This window comes from Enhydra lutris, unplaced genomic scaffold (genome assembly GCF_002288905.1).
Source record: "Enhydra lutris kenyoni isolate GAN:26980312 unplaced genomic scaffold, ASM228890v2 scaffoldscaffold68, whole genome shotgun sequence".
Lineage (NCBI taxonomy): Eukaryota > Metazoa > Chordata > Mammalia > Carnivora > Mustelidae > Enhydra > Enhydra lutris.
Genome location: NW_019154152.1, coordinates 13135602 through 13150182, shown reverse-complemented (window position 1 = coordinate 13150182; position 14581 = coordinate 13135602). Strand labels below are relative to the sequence as shown.

The following is a 14581-nucleotide window of genomic DNA, read 5'->3' as shown; positions in this document are numbered from 1 at the left end:
CATCTGCAGCTGAGTCCAACTGTAACTATGACTAGTGTCTGGCTATCGAGATGGTGTCACTGGTTCATAGTGACGCTCAGCGCCTCCTCCAGGGATTGCTTTTCCTTGGCACTTGACCTATGAGCTGTTGTAGATCCTCTCGTGGAAGCTCATTTCCTGAGTAGGGCGATCTGCCATCCTTTTATATAGCTAATCTGTTTCCCACCAGAATTGTATAGTCTTCAAGAATAAGCTGGAAATATAGTTTACAGAGCCAATTCCTTAGAGTTTCCAAAGCTAATAAACCATTTCTGCTCCCTACGTTCCTTTCTCTTTCCCCTTTTTCCTGAGAAAAGGGAGGAGGACATGGGTGGTCCAAACCCACATGTTGCTGCCAAAACAGATTTATTCTCAGAGTAGCAAATGGGCCTGTGCCTTTCATGGAAGTTCCTGGTAAGTGGGTCTTTGTTGTAAGACTTTCCAGGGTGCTCTTCCTAATGCGCCTGCTCAATTGCTCTGTATTAAAGCTCTAATAGAATCACTGTAGAACAACAAAGGCAAGAAGAAATTGGGTTTTAATAGAGGAAGAAAACAGAATTGACCCAGAGACTAGGCGAAGATGAACTCAAGCAGCTTACCCTGAGAGACAGAGCTTCAAATGCAACGCCTGAGGACTGGTTTTGGCTTTTTTACCCTCTGATGACTCAGGTTTCTCCTCCGCTCACTGGTAGACTCTCCCTTTCCACAATTGTGCTTTGTCTGGTAATTTTTATTCATCTCACAAGGCATAGCTCAAATGTCACCTACTTGTGAAGACTTCCTCAATTCTCCTCAGTCTTCTCAGACTCCTTTGTGCTCTTACAGCACATTTTTTTATACGACAGTAATAGAACACATCGGGCATTGTCTCATAGACAGTTATGGTCCCTTTTTAGCCCTTATAAATTTGGGATAGTTGTCCCTCTGTGGATCTTTCATTATCATATAAAATATGTGATATATAATTATACTATGAAAATATTACATGTAATATATAATATCATATAACATATAATACTTATATAAATAAGTATTTTAGTAAATACTTATTTATATAAGTACTTATAATATAAATACTTATATTATATAAGTAAATACTTATATAATAATATATTTTAGTAAAAAATTATTTCAATAATTTTTAATGAGAGAGTTGCGTAGTGATTAAACCACAGTCTCCGAAGTCAGACTGACCTGGGTTCAAATCTTTAAAAGGTGAATAATAATGATGCTGTTAGAAAGTGGGGGGAGCAGGAAGTAATTCTTTAATCTTCTGAGCGCTTGGCTGAGACATCCTTGCAATAAAAAACAGATTAATAAGAGGAAAAATACACGCGAGGTGGGGCGGAAGAATGAGAAACTCCTTGAAGTGGCCTAAGCCTCCACCTTAAATACCATTTCCAGCTAAATACAGTAGAAAGAAAGGTATGGGGAGAGGCCAATTTTGGGGGGTTACCAGGAAATGCCAACAAGGGTAAGGTTGTTATGCAGATTTAAGTGAGCTTTCTCCATTGATAAGATTCTTTTGTGATTCAAGGGGCCTGAGTGATAGTTGGTTAAGTGGCTGACTCTTGGTTTCACCTCATGTGGTAATCTCAGGGTCTGAGATCAAGCTCTGTGTCAGCCTCCATGCTGGGTGTGGAGTCTGCTTGAGCCTTCTCTCCATTTCCTTCTGCCCCCGCCCCCCCACTCACACACGCTCTCTCTCTCTCTAAAATAAATAAATATACCTTAAAAAAAAAGATTCTCTTGTGATTCAGAGTCATCCTTCTTTTCCAGGTACACAGAGGGAGACACAAATGGAGGACTCCTTTATAAATACAAATTTCTCTCACAAAAGGGTAGCTTCTCTGGTTTTCAGAGTTTCTCCTATGTCTGCCATTTCTCAAAATAGCTCAAAATAATCCTTATGCCAAAGAGGCATATTTTGGGGTGGCTTATTTTGCTTTCCTTCAATGCTCACCTCAAAGGGTTGTCATGAGGAATAAATGAGCTAATACATGTAAAGCCCTTAACACTGTTCATAACATGGGCACTCAACAAATGTAAGCTATTATTATATTATACACTACAAGCGTACATTCACCTTGTTCATGTAACATTATATATAGTGTACACATTCCATTCAAAAATAACTTTTTTATTTTTTCCTTTTTTTTTTTTTAAAAGACTTTCTTCATTCATTTGAGAGAGAGAGAGCACAAGCAGGTAGAGGAGCAGAGGGTAAAGGAGAAGCAAACTCCCCACTGAGCAGGGAGCCCGATGTGGAGCTTGATCCCAGGACCCTAGGATCATGACCTGAGCCGAAGGCAAACGCTTAACGAGTCACCCAGGTGCCCCAAATGTAGCTTTGTTCTTGATAAAATCTAATTTTATCTCATGAAAGAGCCCTTGAGTTTAAAAATACGTAAAGTTGTATTTTAGTTCTCTTCATCTCAAAACAATTTGAAAAGCCATAACCTTGAGTTAATAATCTGATGTTACCAATACATTACTTAAGTATCCCTCTGTTAAGTATTGAACAGAGTAACTAATGGATTAAATAACTGCAAACAATCTATATGTATAGGTCATCTGTGATATAGCTTTTAGGTAGAATGAAATGCAGCTATTAAAAATGTGGTCTCTCTATATAAGAAAATAGTATTCAGCCTTAGGAAAGAAGGAAATTCTTAGGGGTGCCTGGGTGGCTCAGTCAGTTAAGCATTTGCCTTTGGCACAGGTCATAGTCTTGTGGTTCTGTGATTGAGCCCAGTGTCAGGCTCTCTATTCAGCATGGAGTCTGCTTCTCCTTCCACCTCTCCCTCTGTGCATGCTCTCTCTCTCTCTCAAATAAATAAATAAATAAAATCTTTAAAAAAAAAAAAAGGAAATTCTGACACATGCTACAACATAGATGAACTTTGAGGATATTATGCTAAATGAAATAAGCCAGTCACAAAAAGACAAATACTGTATGATTGCACTTATATGAAGTATCCAGAGGAATCAAATTTATAGAGACAGAAAGTAGAATGGTGGTTACCGGGGACTAAAGGAAGGGGGCAATTGAGAGTTGTTTGTTGGGTCCAGGGTTTCAGATTTGCAAGATGGAAAAATTCTGGAGATTGACTGCACAACAATGTGAATGTAGTTAACATTACCAAACTGTACACTTAGAGATGGTTAAGATGGTAAATTTATGTTGTGAGGTTTTTTTTTAAGATTTTAAAAATTTATTTGACAGAGATACAGTGAGAGAGGGAACACAAGCAGGGAGAGTGGGGGAGAGAGAAGCAGTCTTCCCGCTGAGCAGGGAGCACTATGCAGGGCTTGATCCAGGACCCTGGGATCATGAGCTGAGCCGAAGGTAGATGCCCAATGACTGAACCACCCAAGCTACCTGTTGTTGTTGTTTTTGAGAATCATGGATGTATTTAAGAGAGAGAGAGAGGAAAAGAGCATTAGTGGGAGGGTCAGAGAGAGATGGAGAGAATCTCAAGCAGACTCCGTACTCAGTGTGGAGCTGCTTGAAGGGTTCAATCTCATGACCATAGATCACGGCCTGAGCCAAAACCAAGAGTCGTACACTTAACCAAATGCGTCACTCAAGTGTCCCTAAGTTGTGTGTTTCTTACCACAGTTAAAATATGCCATCTCCGAAGACTATGAAATGATATAAAAAGTCCCCCTGATGACAATGTGGAGTAAAACAATCAGGATATGAAAATGTGTAACAAATGTGAATGTGTACATGCTCTATGTCATCTGAAGTGCTTGGAGCCCCTGGGTTTCAACAGACCATTTCTTTTTCCTGTCTCTTATGTTTCATAGTGTGCTTATTGTTGCTTTTGTCATTAAACATGAATTTTTTTTAAAGGCTTTGTTTATTTGAGAGAGTGAGCACAAGCAGGGGGAGCAGCAGAGGGAGAGGGAGAAGCAGGCTCCCCGCTGAGCAGGGAACCTGATGCAGGGCTTGATCCCAGAACCCTGGGATCATGACCTGAGCCAAAGGCAGACATCTGACCAACTAAGCCACGGAGGCGCCCTGAAACATGAATTTTTAGCACAGAACAATGAAATGACCAGAAGGATATAAGATTCTATTAGTTCGTCATCATTCCTTGGCGCCCAGGGCAGGATGGCAGCCCACCTACACTGGGTTCTTTCCCCCAGTTTGTCCGGAAAGCCCCTGTGTACTTCTGAACATGTGTAGCTCAAGGTCAAATGGCAGTGGCAAGGAGAGGTCATTACTATGCAGTGGGAATGTTTCAGGTTTAGTTCTTCCTTTGGCTCCCTCCTGCTACCTTCGTAGACTATAGGAAGGACTGAGCCTGGAGAACAAATTATATTTTTACTAGGGTTTTTATAGTTTCATGTTAAATTTAATAATGAAATATACCAAAATAACACCACCTTCCAGTTATGTGGTTTTGCATGCTTTAAGATTTGAGGCACTTTAAGAAAGTTTATTTTCATTTATGTTTCTACCTTCCCTGGTAAGGGTGGGAATGAGTCATTTGTAAAATGAGGACACTGAGGAGACCTGAGTTGCATTAGGGGTGAAAATGCTGAATTAGAACGGAGAACCTCTACATTTCTAGTCTGCTGCTCATTTCAGTGAGTCTTATTGTCTACTGGTGGTAAGAGTATTTTATAGTTTGTTTTTGTTTTTGTTTTTGTTTTAATTTTCAGCATAACAGTATTCCTTGTTTTTGCACCACTCCCCGTGCTCCACGCAATCCGTGCCCTCTCTAATACCCACCACCTGGTTCCCCCAACCTCCCACACCCCTGCCGCTTCAAACCCCTCAGATTGTTTTTCAGAGTCCATAGTCTCTCATGGTTCACCCCCCTTCCAATTTCCCCCAACTCCCGTCTCCTCTCTAACTCCCCTTGTCCTCCATGGTATTTGTTATGCTCCACAAATAAGTGAAACCATATGATAATTGACTCTCTCTGCTTGACTTATTTCACTCAGCATAATCTCTTCCAATCCTGTCCATGTTGCTACAAAAGTTGGGTATTCATCCTTTCTGATGGAGGCATAATACTCCATAGTGTATATGGACCACATCTTCCTTATCCATTCGTCCGTTGAAGGGCATCTTGGTTCTTTCCACAGTTTGGCGACCGTGGCCATTGCTGCTATAAACATGGGGGTACAGATGGCCCTTCTTTTCACTACATCTGTATCGTTGGGGTAAATACCCAGTAGTGCAATTGCAGAGTCATAGGGAAGCTCTATTTTTAATTTCTTGAGGAATCTCCACACTGTTCTCCAAAGTGGCTGCACCAACTTGCATTCCCACCAACAGTGTAAGAGGGTTCCCCTTTCTCCACATCCCCTCCAATACATGTTGTTTCCTGTTTTGTTAATTTTGGCCATTCTAACTGGTGTAAGGTGGTATCTCCATGTGGTTTTAATTTGAATCTCCCTGATGGCTAGTGATGATGAACATTTTTTCATGTGTCTGATAGCCATTTGTATGTCTTCATTGGAGAAGTGTCTGTTCATATCTTCTGCCCATTTTTTGATACGATTATCTGTTTTGTGTGTGTTGAGTTTGAGGAGTTTTTTTTTTAGTCCATTTAATGATTTGGTCAAAGAAGATATCCTCAGTGTGGCTAACGCCTCCTTTTCTTTCTTTTTGTTTTATAGGCTGGCAATGTTTCGTGTGCCCTCAGCCTTTCCCGAGAGTTTCTTCTCTACAGTACGTAATGATAGAAGATCAATGAGCCATGGCTCTGATTCACTGGGAAATCCCTTCTGCTCCTGGCCCTTAATCCCTGCAAGGAAAAGACAGCTATGTGTTTTTATTTCTCTAATTTTATAATCCAAGCCACATTTCTAATTTTGGATTGAATCTTACTTAGCTACTGATCAATATATCAGGGGAAAGTTTTTTGGTTTGTGGGAAAATGCTAAGGAAGTATCAGTCTGTCCCTTTCCTCTTCCACTCACAGCCAGGTATACATTAGTGCTGCTCCAGTGGGGAACAAGGCCAGGACTGGGCGCGCATGAAGTCAGTGAGAGCTGTGTGTGTAAGGGGAGTGACTCCGTGGGATTACTTATTTTGGCTGTTTCCACAGAGATATCAGTTCTTCCCTTTAAACCAGAGCTCGCTTGGCCATCAAGCACCCTGCTCGGTTAGTGCAGGGTTCAGCTTCGACCCTTCTCACACAGCACATCACCAGAGTAGAACAGGAGCAAGATTTCCCAGCCTAGTTCTCTGCTTGGATATTTTTAGTTAAAATTTTGGTGGAAGCTGGCTTCCCAGGTTTTCCTTTAATAAAATACTGAGATACTAAAGTAAGTAAATAATCACTGTGATATTTTAATATTTATAAAGTGTTTCACATAGGACTTCACAGTTGTATGTATTTATTGCTTTTTAATGAATCCATTTAGTAACATTATTCTATTCTGGAAACTGGGCAAACAGTAGGATGTGGAAGTAGCCATATGGTCTGGAGACATGTGGGCAATTACTACAGGCAAAATGATAACCCAGCCCTTCTTTATTTCTTTATGTTTGGCTATTAAAATTTCTGCCTGTCCCAGAGAACCCAAACCATGTGCAGTTATAGGTGGAATAGGACAAAGCAAATTAAAATTACCAGTTCTATTTCTGGCTTTGTAGTATTTTCACTGGGGTTTTGGGGCCATTACTTCTATTCTCCCTAACTTCATTTTGTCTCTTGTTACAAAAAAAATTGGTAACTTTTGCCAGGGGTGTGGTGGTGGTAGTTAGAGGCACACTGAGCTCCTCAGAGAACAATGCTTTGGGATCATTAGAACAATCCAGCACATCCTTCTGAGAGGCACTAAAACTCAGGCACAGAGGCTAGCAGGCCATGGGTAGCTGCCAGCCCATGGACCTCTTATAGCCACAGTGGGCACCAACAGGTGGGTACAGATAAGACACAAGACCCCAGGGGGAACTCAGGCTAGAACCAAAGCCTAGAACCCCTCTGTCTCACCCTGCACTGCTCTGTATGTAGGCCAGTTGGGAATTTTGAAGGATCTCATAGTCTGGGAAATGGATTAGCTTTCACTGCTCTAGGGAAGAATAGGTTGGGTCTCTCTGCTTTAGGCTCTGGCTCTCTGGACTTCTCTTTCATGGCATTTATGGGTTTCATTGTGAGTAGTTATTTAATGTAGCTTTTCTCCATTAGGCTCCAAACTCTGGGAGGTTAGCCTCTAACACAGTACTCAGTACCTTGTAGATTTTCACTGAAGATTTATTGAATGGGTAAATGAATAAAGGAAGGAAGAAAGGAATGAGTTAGGAAGCTTCTTCCTAATACATAAAACTTACCATCACACTATCCTAGAGCTGCCATCCTTATGATCCCTTGATCTAACAGTGTTAAGTACCACTTTCCTTCCCAAAGTCCTTTGCACCCTCAGACCTACTGGACCTAACTCGATCTTTCTTAATACAGGTACTCTTCTGGGAGTGAGGACCTTATATCCTCCTGTGCATGGACACGGGAGCTTTTCAGGGTGGCCATTGGCTGGTTGTGTGTGACTGGGAAGCTATAGGAAACCTTGGCAGCACTCCCTGAGACCATTGTTTGTTAATCTGTATTATCCCCTGCTCTGATTTCTTCCAGGCCCAGATAATAAGAGGGTGGCCAGAAATGTGTTGAAATATGAAAGACTTTTGGCAGAGAGCCCCAACCAGGTGGTAGCTGAGGCTGTCATCCAGAGGCCCAATGTTCCCCACCTGCAGACCAGAGACACCTACGAGGGGTTATGTCAGACCCTGGGATCCCAGGTAGGAGTCCTCAGGGAAAGAGAAAAGGGGGAATAGGCTTACCCAGAGAAAGAGAAGGTAGCATTGGAATGATGTGAGGGGAAAAGGCTGATGGATTAGAAATGTAAAGCTCATTTGGACAGCATCAGAGTGACCACATTCTCAATCTCCCACATACCAGTTTTTTTTATGCCATAGTTCCCTACATTGGCTTCTTCTCCTAAACCCTTCATCTCTTATACTGACTCTAGTTTTTCCTTCCAGCCTATTCACTACCAGATCCCTAGCCTTTACTGCTCCTATGAGACAAACTCAAGCCCCTACCTGCTGCTCCAGCCCATCCGGAAGGAGGTCATCCACTTGGAGCCCTATGTTGTTCTCTACCATGACTTCATCAGTGACGTGGAGGCTCAGAAGATTAGAGGGCTTGCAGAACCGTGGGTGAGTAACCCCAAAGCCTGCCAAGAGCTTCGCTTTGTGTCATCACATGCCTGGAGTTCAGGAATGTGAGAACAGTCAGCCTGAACAACTATATGCTTTACCAGTCCAGGAATTCAGAATGCCAGCCCTTCCATAAAACAAATCAATGTGAAAAAAAATCACAGAAGTCATTGCTTTTGGAGGGAGGGGATTGGCTGGGGAAAGGGACAAGGGCATTTTCTGGGATGTTGAAAATGTGCTCTCAATATCTTGTTAGGGATGTGGAGTACATAGCTGTGTACATTTGTGAAAATTCAGCAAATGGTACACTTGAGATCTGTGCATATCATTATATGTCAATATAACCTAAAAAAGATCAAAAGGACCCCTCCTCCCCAATGTCAATCATTCCACATAATGGGTAGAAAATTTTTTTTTTTAAATGGGGGAAGTGGTGGACAAGGAGTGATATCCTAGTGCAAATTTACAGAATTTCAGAGAGGAAAGATTATCTAGTTTAGCTAGATTATTTTGTTAAAGAGGAAACTGAGGCCCAGAGAGGGAAAGGGACTTGATGAAGGTCAGGCAGGTAGCTGGAGCCAACCCTGGAACTTAGTACATTGATGGCTGCTCTGTTATTCTGCCTTCTCGTATCGCCTTAGGCTAAGTTATGGTCAGTAACAAATAGCCCCCACATCTCAGACACAACAACAACAAAGTTTTGCTGCTTACTTACACTATGTGTCTGTCTTGAGCTGGCTGCAGTTGGGGGGGCAGAACGGTCTTCACTTGGAGACCCAGCCTGACAGAGCCGCCTATATTTGGGACATCTCCAGTCTGACAGGAGACAAAGACAGAGATGGCAAACTACCAGCTGGCTCCTAAAGCTTCTGCCTCTGCCCTGTCTCATTGGTTGAGACAAAGCTTGGGGCCACCGCTGCAGTCAACAGGGAGAGTGTGTCTAATGCTCCTACAGGGAAGGCTCTTCGAGCTGCGGTGCCAACCTTGATGCCAAGGGGAAGAGGACATTTAATCCCTGCCCAGGAAGGATGGCAGATATTTAGAAAAATAACACGCCGACCTCATCAGTGTAAGCATGCTGCCTCTTTAGATGGCTGTTTCAGAATTCCTTATGTCATCATGCCCTTGAGGGTGCCCTGTTCATCCAAGTGGTCGTTTGGTCACTTGTCAACAGAACTGAGCCTGCTGTGCACCAGACACTGTACCGAGTGCGGGACATTCGCAGAGATATACTACGTAGGCCCTTTTCCTGTAGGAGCTCACAGCATAATGGGGGAAAACAGATATTTACAGTCCGCGGTGCTAGGCGCCCTAGTAGAGGTGTGTGCAGGGAGCTGTGCGTGCTATGGCGGCAACAAAAAGTGAGCCTTCCTGTGAGGGAAAGGCAGATGGGTGAAGAGCAGATGGGAAGGGAGGGAAAAACAGAAGGCTTCCCGGTGGATGTGAAATTCATCAGAGTAACAGGGTGGCAAAGGGTATGGGAGGAAGACGAAACAATACGTGCAAAGACCCCACATGAGATGCGTTCAGAGAACGGGGTGCAGGTTGCTGGCGCAAGCGTGCAAGGGTTGGGGCGGGAGGTGATCGGAGATGAGGATAAATGGGGAGACATAGTCAGGAAGTGTCATAAGTACTGTGCTGGGGAGCTTGGATTTTATCCCGGAGGCAGCGGGGAGCTCTTGGACAGTTTAAACAGGAGATTGGCATGATCAGGCCTGTTGATTTTAAGGAAGATTCTGACAATAGACATGGATTGGAGGGATAAGAGTAGCAATAGTCATCTCATCCAGGAGCCCCTCCAGTGAGGTCTGGAATCTTTGTGCAATTTTTGAGAGCATTAAGCTCCACTGGTCAATTGGAACAAAATATCTTCAACAGCTTTGACATCTCAGTGAGCCAGTGGTAGTATTTGGCCAGCAGCTACTTTTTCCTTAGAACAACTCTGTTGTCATGGTAGCAGGACAGGCAGCCCACCCCGCAGTCCGTCAGGGCCAGGTCGTCTATTTGGCAGGCAAAGACTTTGTCACTCTCCCTCTGCCCAGATGCTGATGTGGAGACGTTGCTCTCTGTCTGGTCTTGGGCTTTGCCGGGAATAAGCCTCGGCTCAGAGGGTGGGGCTGCCGCATGGAAACTAAATTCAACCCAAGCCACTGAAGCCTCCTCTCCTGAGGCTTGAATTTATTCCATATGCTTCCCATCCCAGACACTGCTCTCTTGTCACTTCTCCCTCTATCCACATCCCACCCATTCTTAAAGACTCAAGGGAAGCCTCATGCCTCTCTTTGCCCACTAGCCCCGTCACTCTCCACTTTCGTGGGTTCTTTCAGTAGGAACATTTTTTTTCAGAGCACTTCTTGGGGCCACATATAATAACCTCTCTCTTTTTTGAACTCAAAGCTTTTGTCACAAGTTGTCTGGTATTTAATTTTTTAAATTTATTGTACCATTTTTGTGTTGTCTTGTATCACTAGCTATTTCAAGAGTTAGCATCCTGTCTCCTCAACTAGATTATAATCTAGGAGGGATCATAGGCGGTCCTTGAAATGCCTCGCCCTGTATTACGCCCATTGCAGCCAGAGTACTGTTTAAAAGGTTGCATCTGACCACATCAAGCCCTTGCTTTAAACCCTTGAATGTTATAAAACTCCTTGACCTGCTGCTTTTGGCCCCTCCACAGCTTGTGCCCTTGCACTTGATGCCCCAGACACATTGAACACTTGGATCTCTATGAACGGGGCATGCTTCCCTCAACCTCTGTGCACACTCTTCTCTCTGCCTAAATCACTCTCCCCTTGGCCTCTTTTCACCTGTTTGATTCCATTTGTCTTTTGGGTATCCTGGGAAGCCTTCCTGTCCCTCATAAGGGATGAGATGTTCCTTCTTAATATTCTCTTAGTGGCCTGGACTTGTCCATTACGGCTCCATTACATGACTTATGTCTACTCCATATGTTGTGTTTCCAGTGCCCTGCATGGTGCTCAGCACAGAGAACAACCAGTAGATATTTGTCCCCAGAAGTGAATGACTTGCTGGTGTACGATAAATAAGGGTTAAAGGAGTTAAGTCTTAATGGGGACGAGGATGGAATGGAGATTCCCTAAGATTTTTCTTTAAACCACTGATGTTACCCTAGAAGAATGTAAGGTAGCAACTCCTCTAAGAACCTCTCCTCTCTCCTCTGCGAGGGGTTCAGGGGAGGATGCTGAGTGAAGGACTAGACAGAGGCATTATCAGTTGCCTACTGATTCCCTGCATCCTGATACCATAGGAGGATAGGCTGAAAGGAACCCCCAAGAAGGTGTTGTTCACATGCTGCATTTTATAGCTGGGGAAACAGGTTCAAGGAAACAAAGAGACTTTTCCAAATTTGTCTACCTGGTTTAGCAGCAGGAATAGTAATATGATAGACGCCCCCAAGAAGGGAAAGGGTGTGTGTCTTGTGCAGTTCATTGCCTCGTGCTCTGCTCTGATGGCATGTGAAGCTCCAGGGCTGGGTCATTAAGCACAGGACTCTGGTTCAATCATTCATTCATTTGCTCCGTTCACCAATATTGAGCACCTGCCCCTGCCAGGCTTCTCTTGACTCTAGGGACATAGCACTGACAAAAGACTTGCTCTCTTGGAGCTGACATTTTGATGACAGATGCAGAAGCAGACACATCCTTATGTAAATCTTTCTCTTTCTGTACCTGGTACAGTGCCTTTGCAGTTAGAAGCCACTTTATATAAAAAGAATTTAAAATTCATATCTAGACATTCAGAACAAAATAGAAACATTTAGTGAAATTGGTTACATTGAACCTCTTTGGGACTTTTTCCCCCCACATAGTCAGGGAGGTTGCAGCAAAACAGATTTTGATTCTTTGTAAGGAAGGGTTTTGTCAGAATTGTTCAGGGGAGTGGGCTACACCTGAGGGTGGAGAGTTTTTCCTCGTTGGAGGTGTTCAGTTAACATGACAAACACTAAGTGCTTACCGTAGGCCAGACCCTGTGCCACTAGGATACAAAGATGAGTGAGAAGCAGTCCCTGTTCTGACAGAACTCAGTCTCAGATGCAGAAGGGATTCAAATACCACTTTATTTTAGTTCAGCAAGCAAGGTTATTTTCAAGACAGATTTTTTGGTCACTTACTAGCTTTTGTTTTTGAGATCAATAGCTATCACTAAATTAGTAGCATGTGCAAAATATTTTAAATTAGGGAGGAACTGGCGATTGTTAGGTTTACTTTGAAGAGGGGGCATGTCTGTGGAAATAATGGAGCCCTTCCCTTCACATCATAACTTGTACTTTCTCTTACGGCCTCCGCTTCAGCTACAGAGATCTGTGGTGGCATCAGGGGAAAAGCAGTTGCCAGTGGAGTACCGCATCAGCAAAAGGTAAGAGGGGTCCTTCCATGACAGGGACTCTGGTCATACTTGCTGCCTGCCCTGGGCCTGTGGCACAGCTGACTGAAGGTCAGCAACAGCCATTCGGAGATGCTGCTAGAGAACCCATAGTTCATGTTTATGTCTGCACATTCTTGTTGAGAGGAAGAAATTTCTACTCCCCTCACCCAAGGCTATTTCACAGGTTGTTATAGGGTCTGAGGACTTAATGAGGAGGCCCTTAGGGAAAGACTTGACAAAGCTTCTATGCTGGGATCCAGAATTAGGTGTGTAGATGTTTTCCTCACCAGGATTGCTTTTCCAGAGAATTCAGTTCTATTCCCATTTGGAATTTGACTTTATAAGGTTCCATTCCCACCTCCTGACTCATATTCAAAGCATGACTTGCCAACATTCAGGCAAGAAGGGGGGCTGGAATCTCTGGACCTGATGGCTTCTAGAGGCAGATTCAGCTGTGAGAGCCCAGCTTTATTCTCTCCGCTCAGCTCCTGCCCCCACCCCCCTGCAGTCCTTGATTTGTATTGTAAAGACAGGACTTATGATCAGTAAGAGGATGAGTCCCCATCAGAGCCATGGGAGACAGTGACAACAGCATCTTTGGGGAGAGGCCAGACCTGAGGATGAGTGGATAGTTTTGTTTTCTGGGAAGTGAAGTGAATAATGAAAGCTTTGATTCAGAATCATTTGGCTTAACCTTAAACTTCTTTGGTTTGGTACATTTATTGACCTTGTATACTAGGAGATATATGAAGGTCTAGAGAAAATCTGATTCTGCTTAGATTCATTGCTTTTTCTTTTCTTTTCTTTTCTTTTTTTTTTTTTTAAGATTATTTACTTATTTATTTGACGGACAGAGATCACAATTAAGCAGAGAGACAGGCAGAGAGAGAGGAAGGGAAGCAGGCTCTCCACTCAGCAGAGAGCCCGATGCGGGGCTCGATCCCAGGACTCTGGGATCATGACCTGAGCCGAAGGCAGAGGCTTTAACCCACTGAGCCACCCAGGCTCCCCTAGATTCATTGCTTTTAAGGGAGTAGATGGTATTATTCTCTTTACTTTCCAGGTGAAGAACCTGAGACCCCCACTGCCTCCTCTTTTTTCCCTGCCATCACTCTGTATCCCTTTGAATTTTGGTTCTGTCTTCACAACTTCACTGGAACTGGTCTTCAGAGGTCACCAGTGAACTTGTCACCAAATCACTTTCCTGCCCATGAACCTTCACTTACTATCTACTACCCACAAAGACCAGTTTTATGACCATGGCATCCTCAGCTTTTTACGTTATGTCCTGAACGTACTTTTCCAGCCTTGTCTCCTATTACTTCTTTCATAGACAAAATGCTCCCACACTTGTACAGACTGAATATTGTTATACCTCCATGTCTGTGCTTATGCTCTTTCTTCAGCCTGCCTGCCTTCCTTTCTTCCTTCCTTCCATCCTTCTTTCCGGCAGTTGATACAACTCATTCATTCACAGACATAGTCATTTCTGGCATCAAATCATTGATGCTACAACCCGTGGTGTGTTTTAGTGCCTGGCTGAAGGACACCGTTGACCCCCTGCTGGTTACCCTTGACCATCGCATTGGTGCCCTCACGGGACTTGATGTCCAGCCTCCCTATGCAGAGTATCTCCAGGTGGTGAATTATGGAATTGGCGGTCACTATGAACCTCACTTTGACCATGCTACGGTAACTATGGGGTCAGTGATCAATCTCCTGTGGTCGGGAGCCAGGGTATTATTTATTTCTCTAAGGCAGAGCCCTTATAATGCTCTCAGGGAATAGCAAGTGAAATCTTAGAACAAAGGCTCTTGTTCCAGAAGGTCTGAAAACCTTGGTTTCAAGCTGATTGCTGCTGACTCATTTCCTTTTGGGCCACCAGCCCCCCTTTCTAAAATTTGCTAGTGGGAAGAAGAATGTGGCCTCTCATGGAGTCTTCTGTCTCACTTCACCCAGGGACTTCCCAGTGAAGATTGTCCTTCTTCCAGTCAC

General features: G+C 43.6%; 1 protein-coding gene across 2 annotated transcripts in view; it reads left to right on the top strand.

The window, feature by feature from the left end:
* Window positions 1–14581, top strand: part of LOC111159455 (prolyl 4-hydroxylase subunit alpha 3) — a 39059-nt gene that overhangs the window by 14174 nt on the left and 10304 nt on the right. For both annotated transcript variants that reach the window (XM_022521944.1, XM_022521945.1), the window contains exons 5-9: window positions 5659–5710; window positions 7617–7780; window positions 8024–8200; window positions 12513–12577; window positions 14119–14278. In XM_022521944.1, coding sequence (XP_022377652.1) covers window positions 5659–5710; window positions 7617–7780; window positions 8024–8200; window positions 12513–12577; window positions 14119–14278 — 618 coding nt within the window. The remainder of the gene's footprint in view (window positions 1–5658; window positions 5711–7616; window positions 7781–8023; window positions 8201–12512; window positions 12578–14118; window positions 14279–14581) is intronic.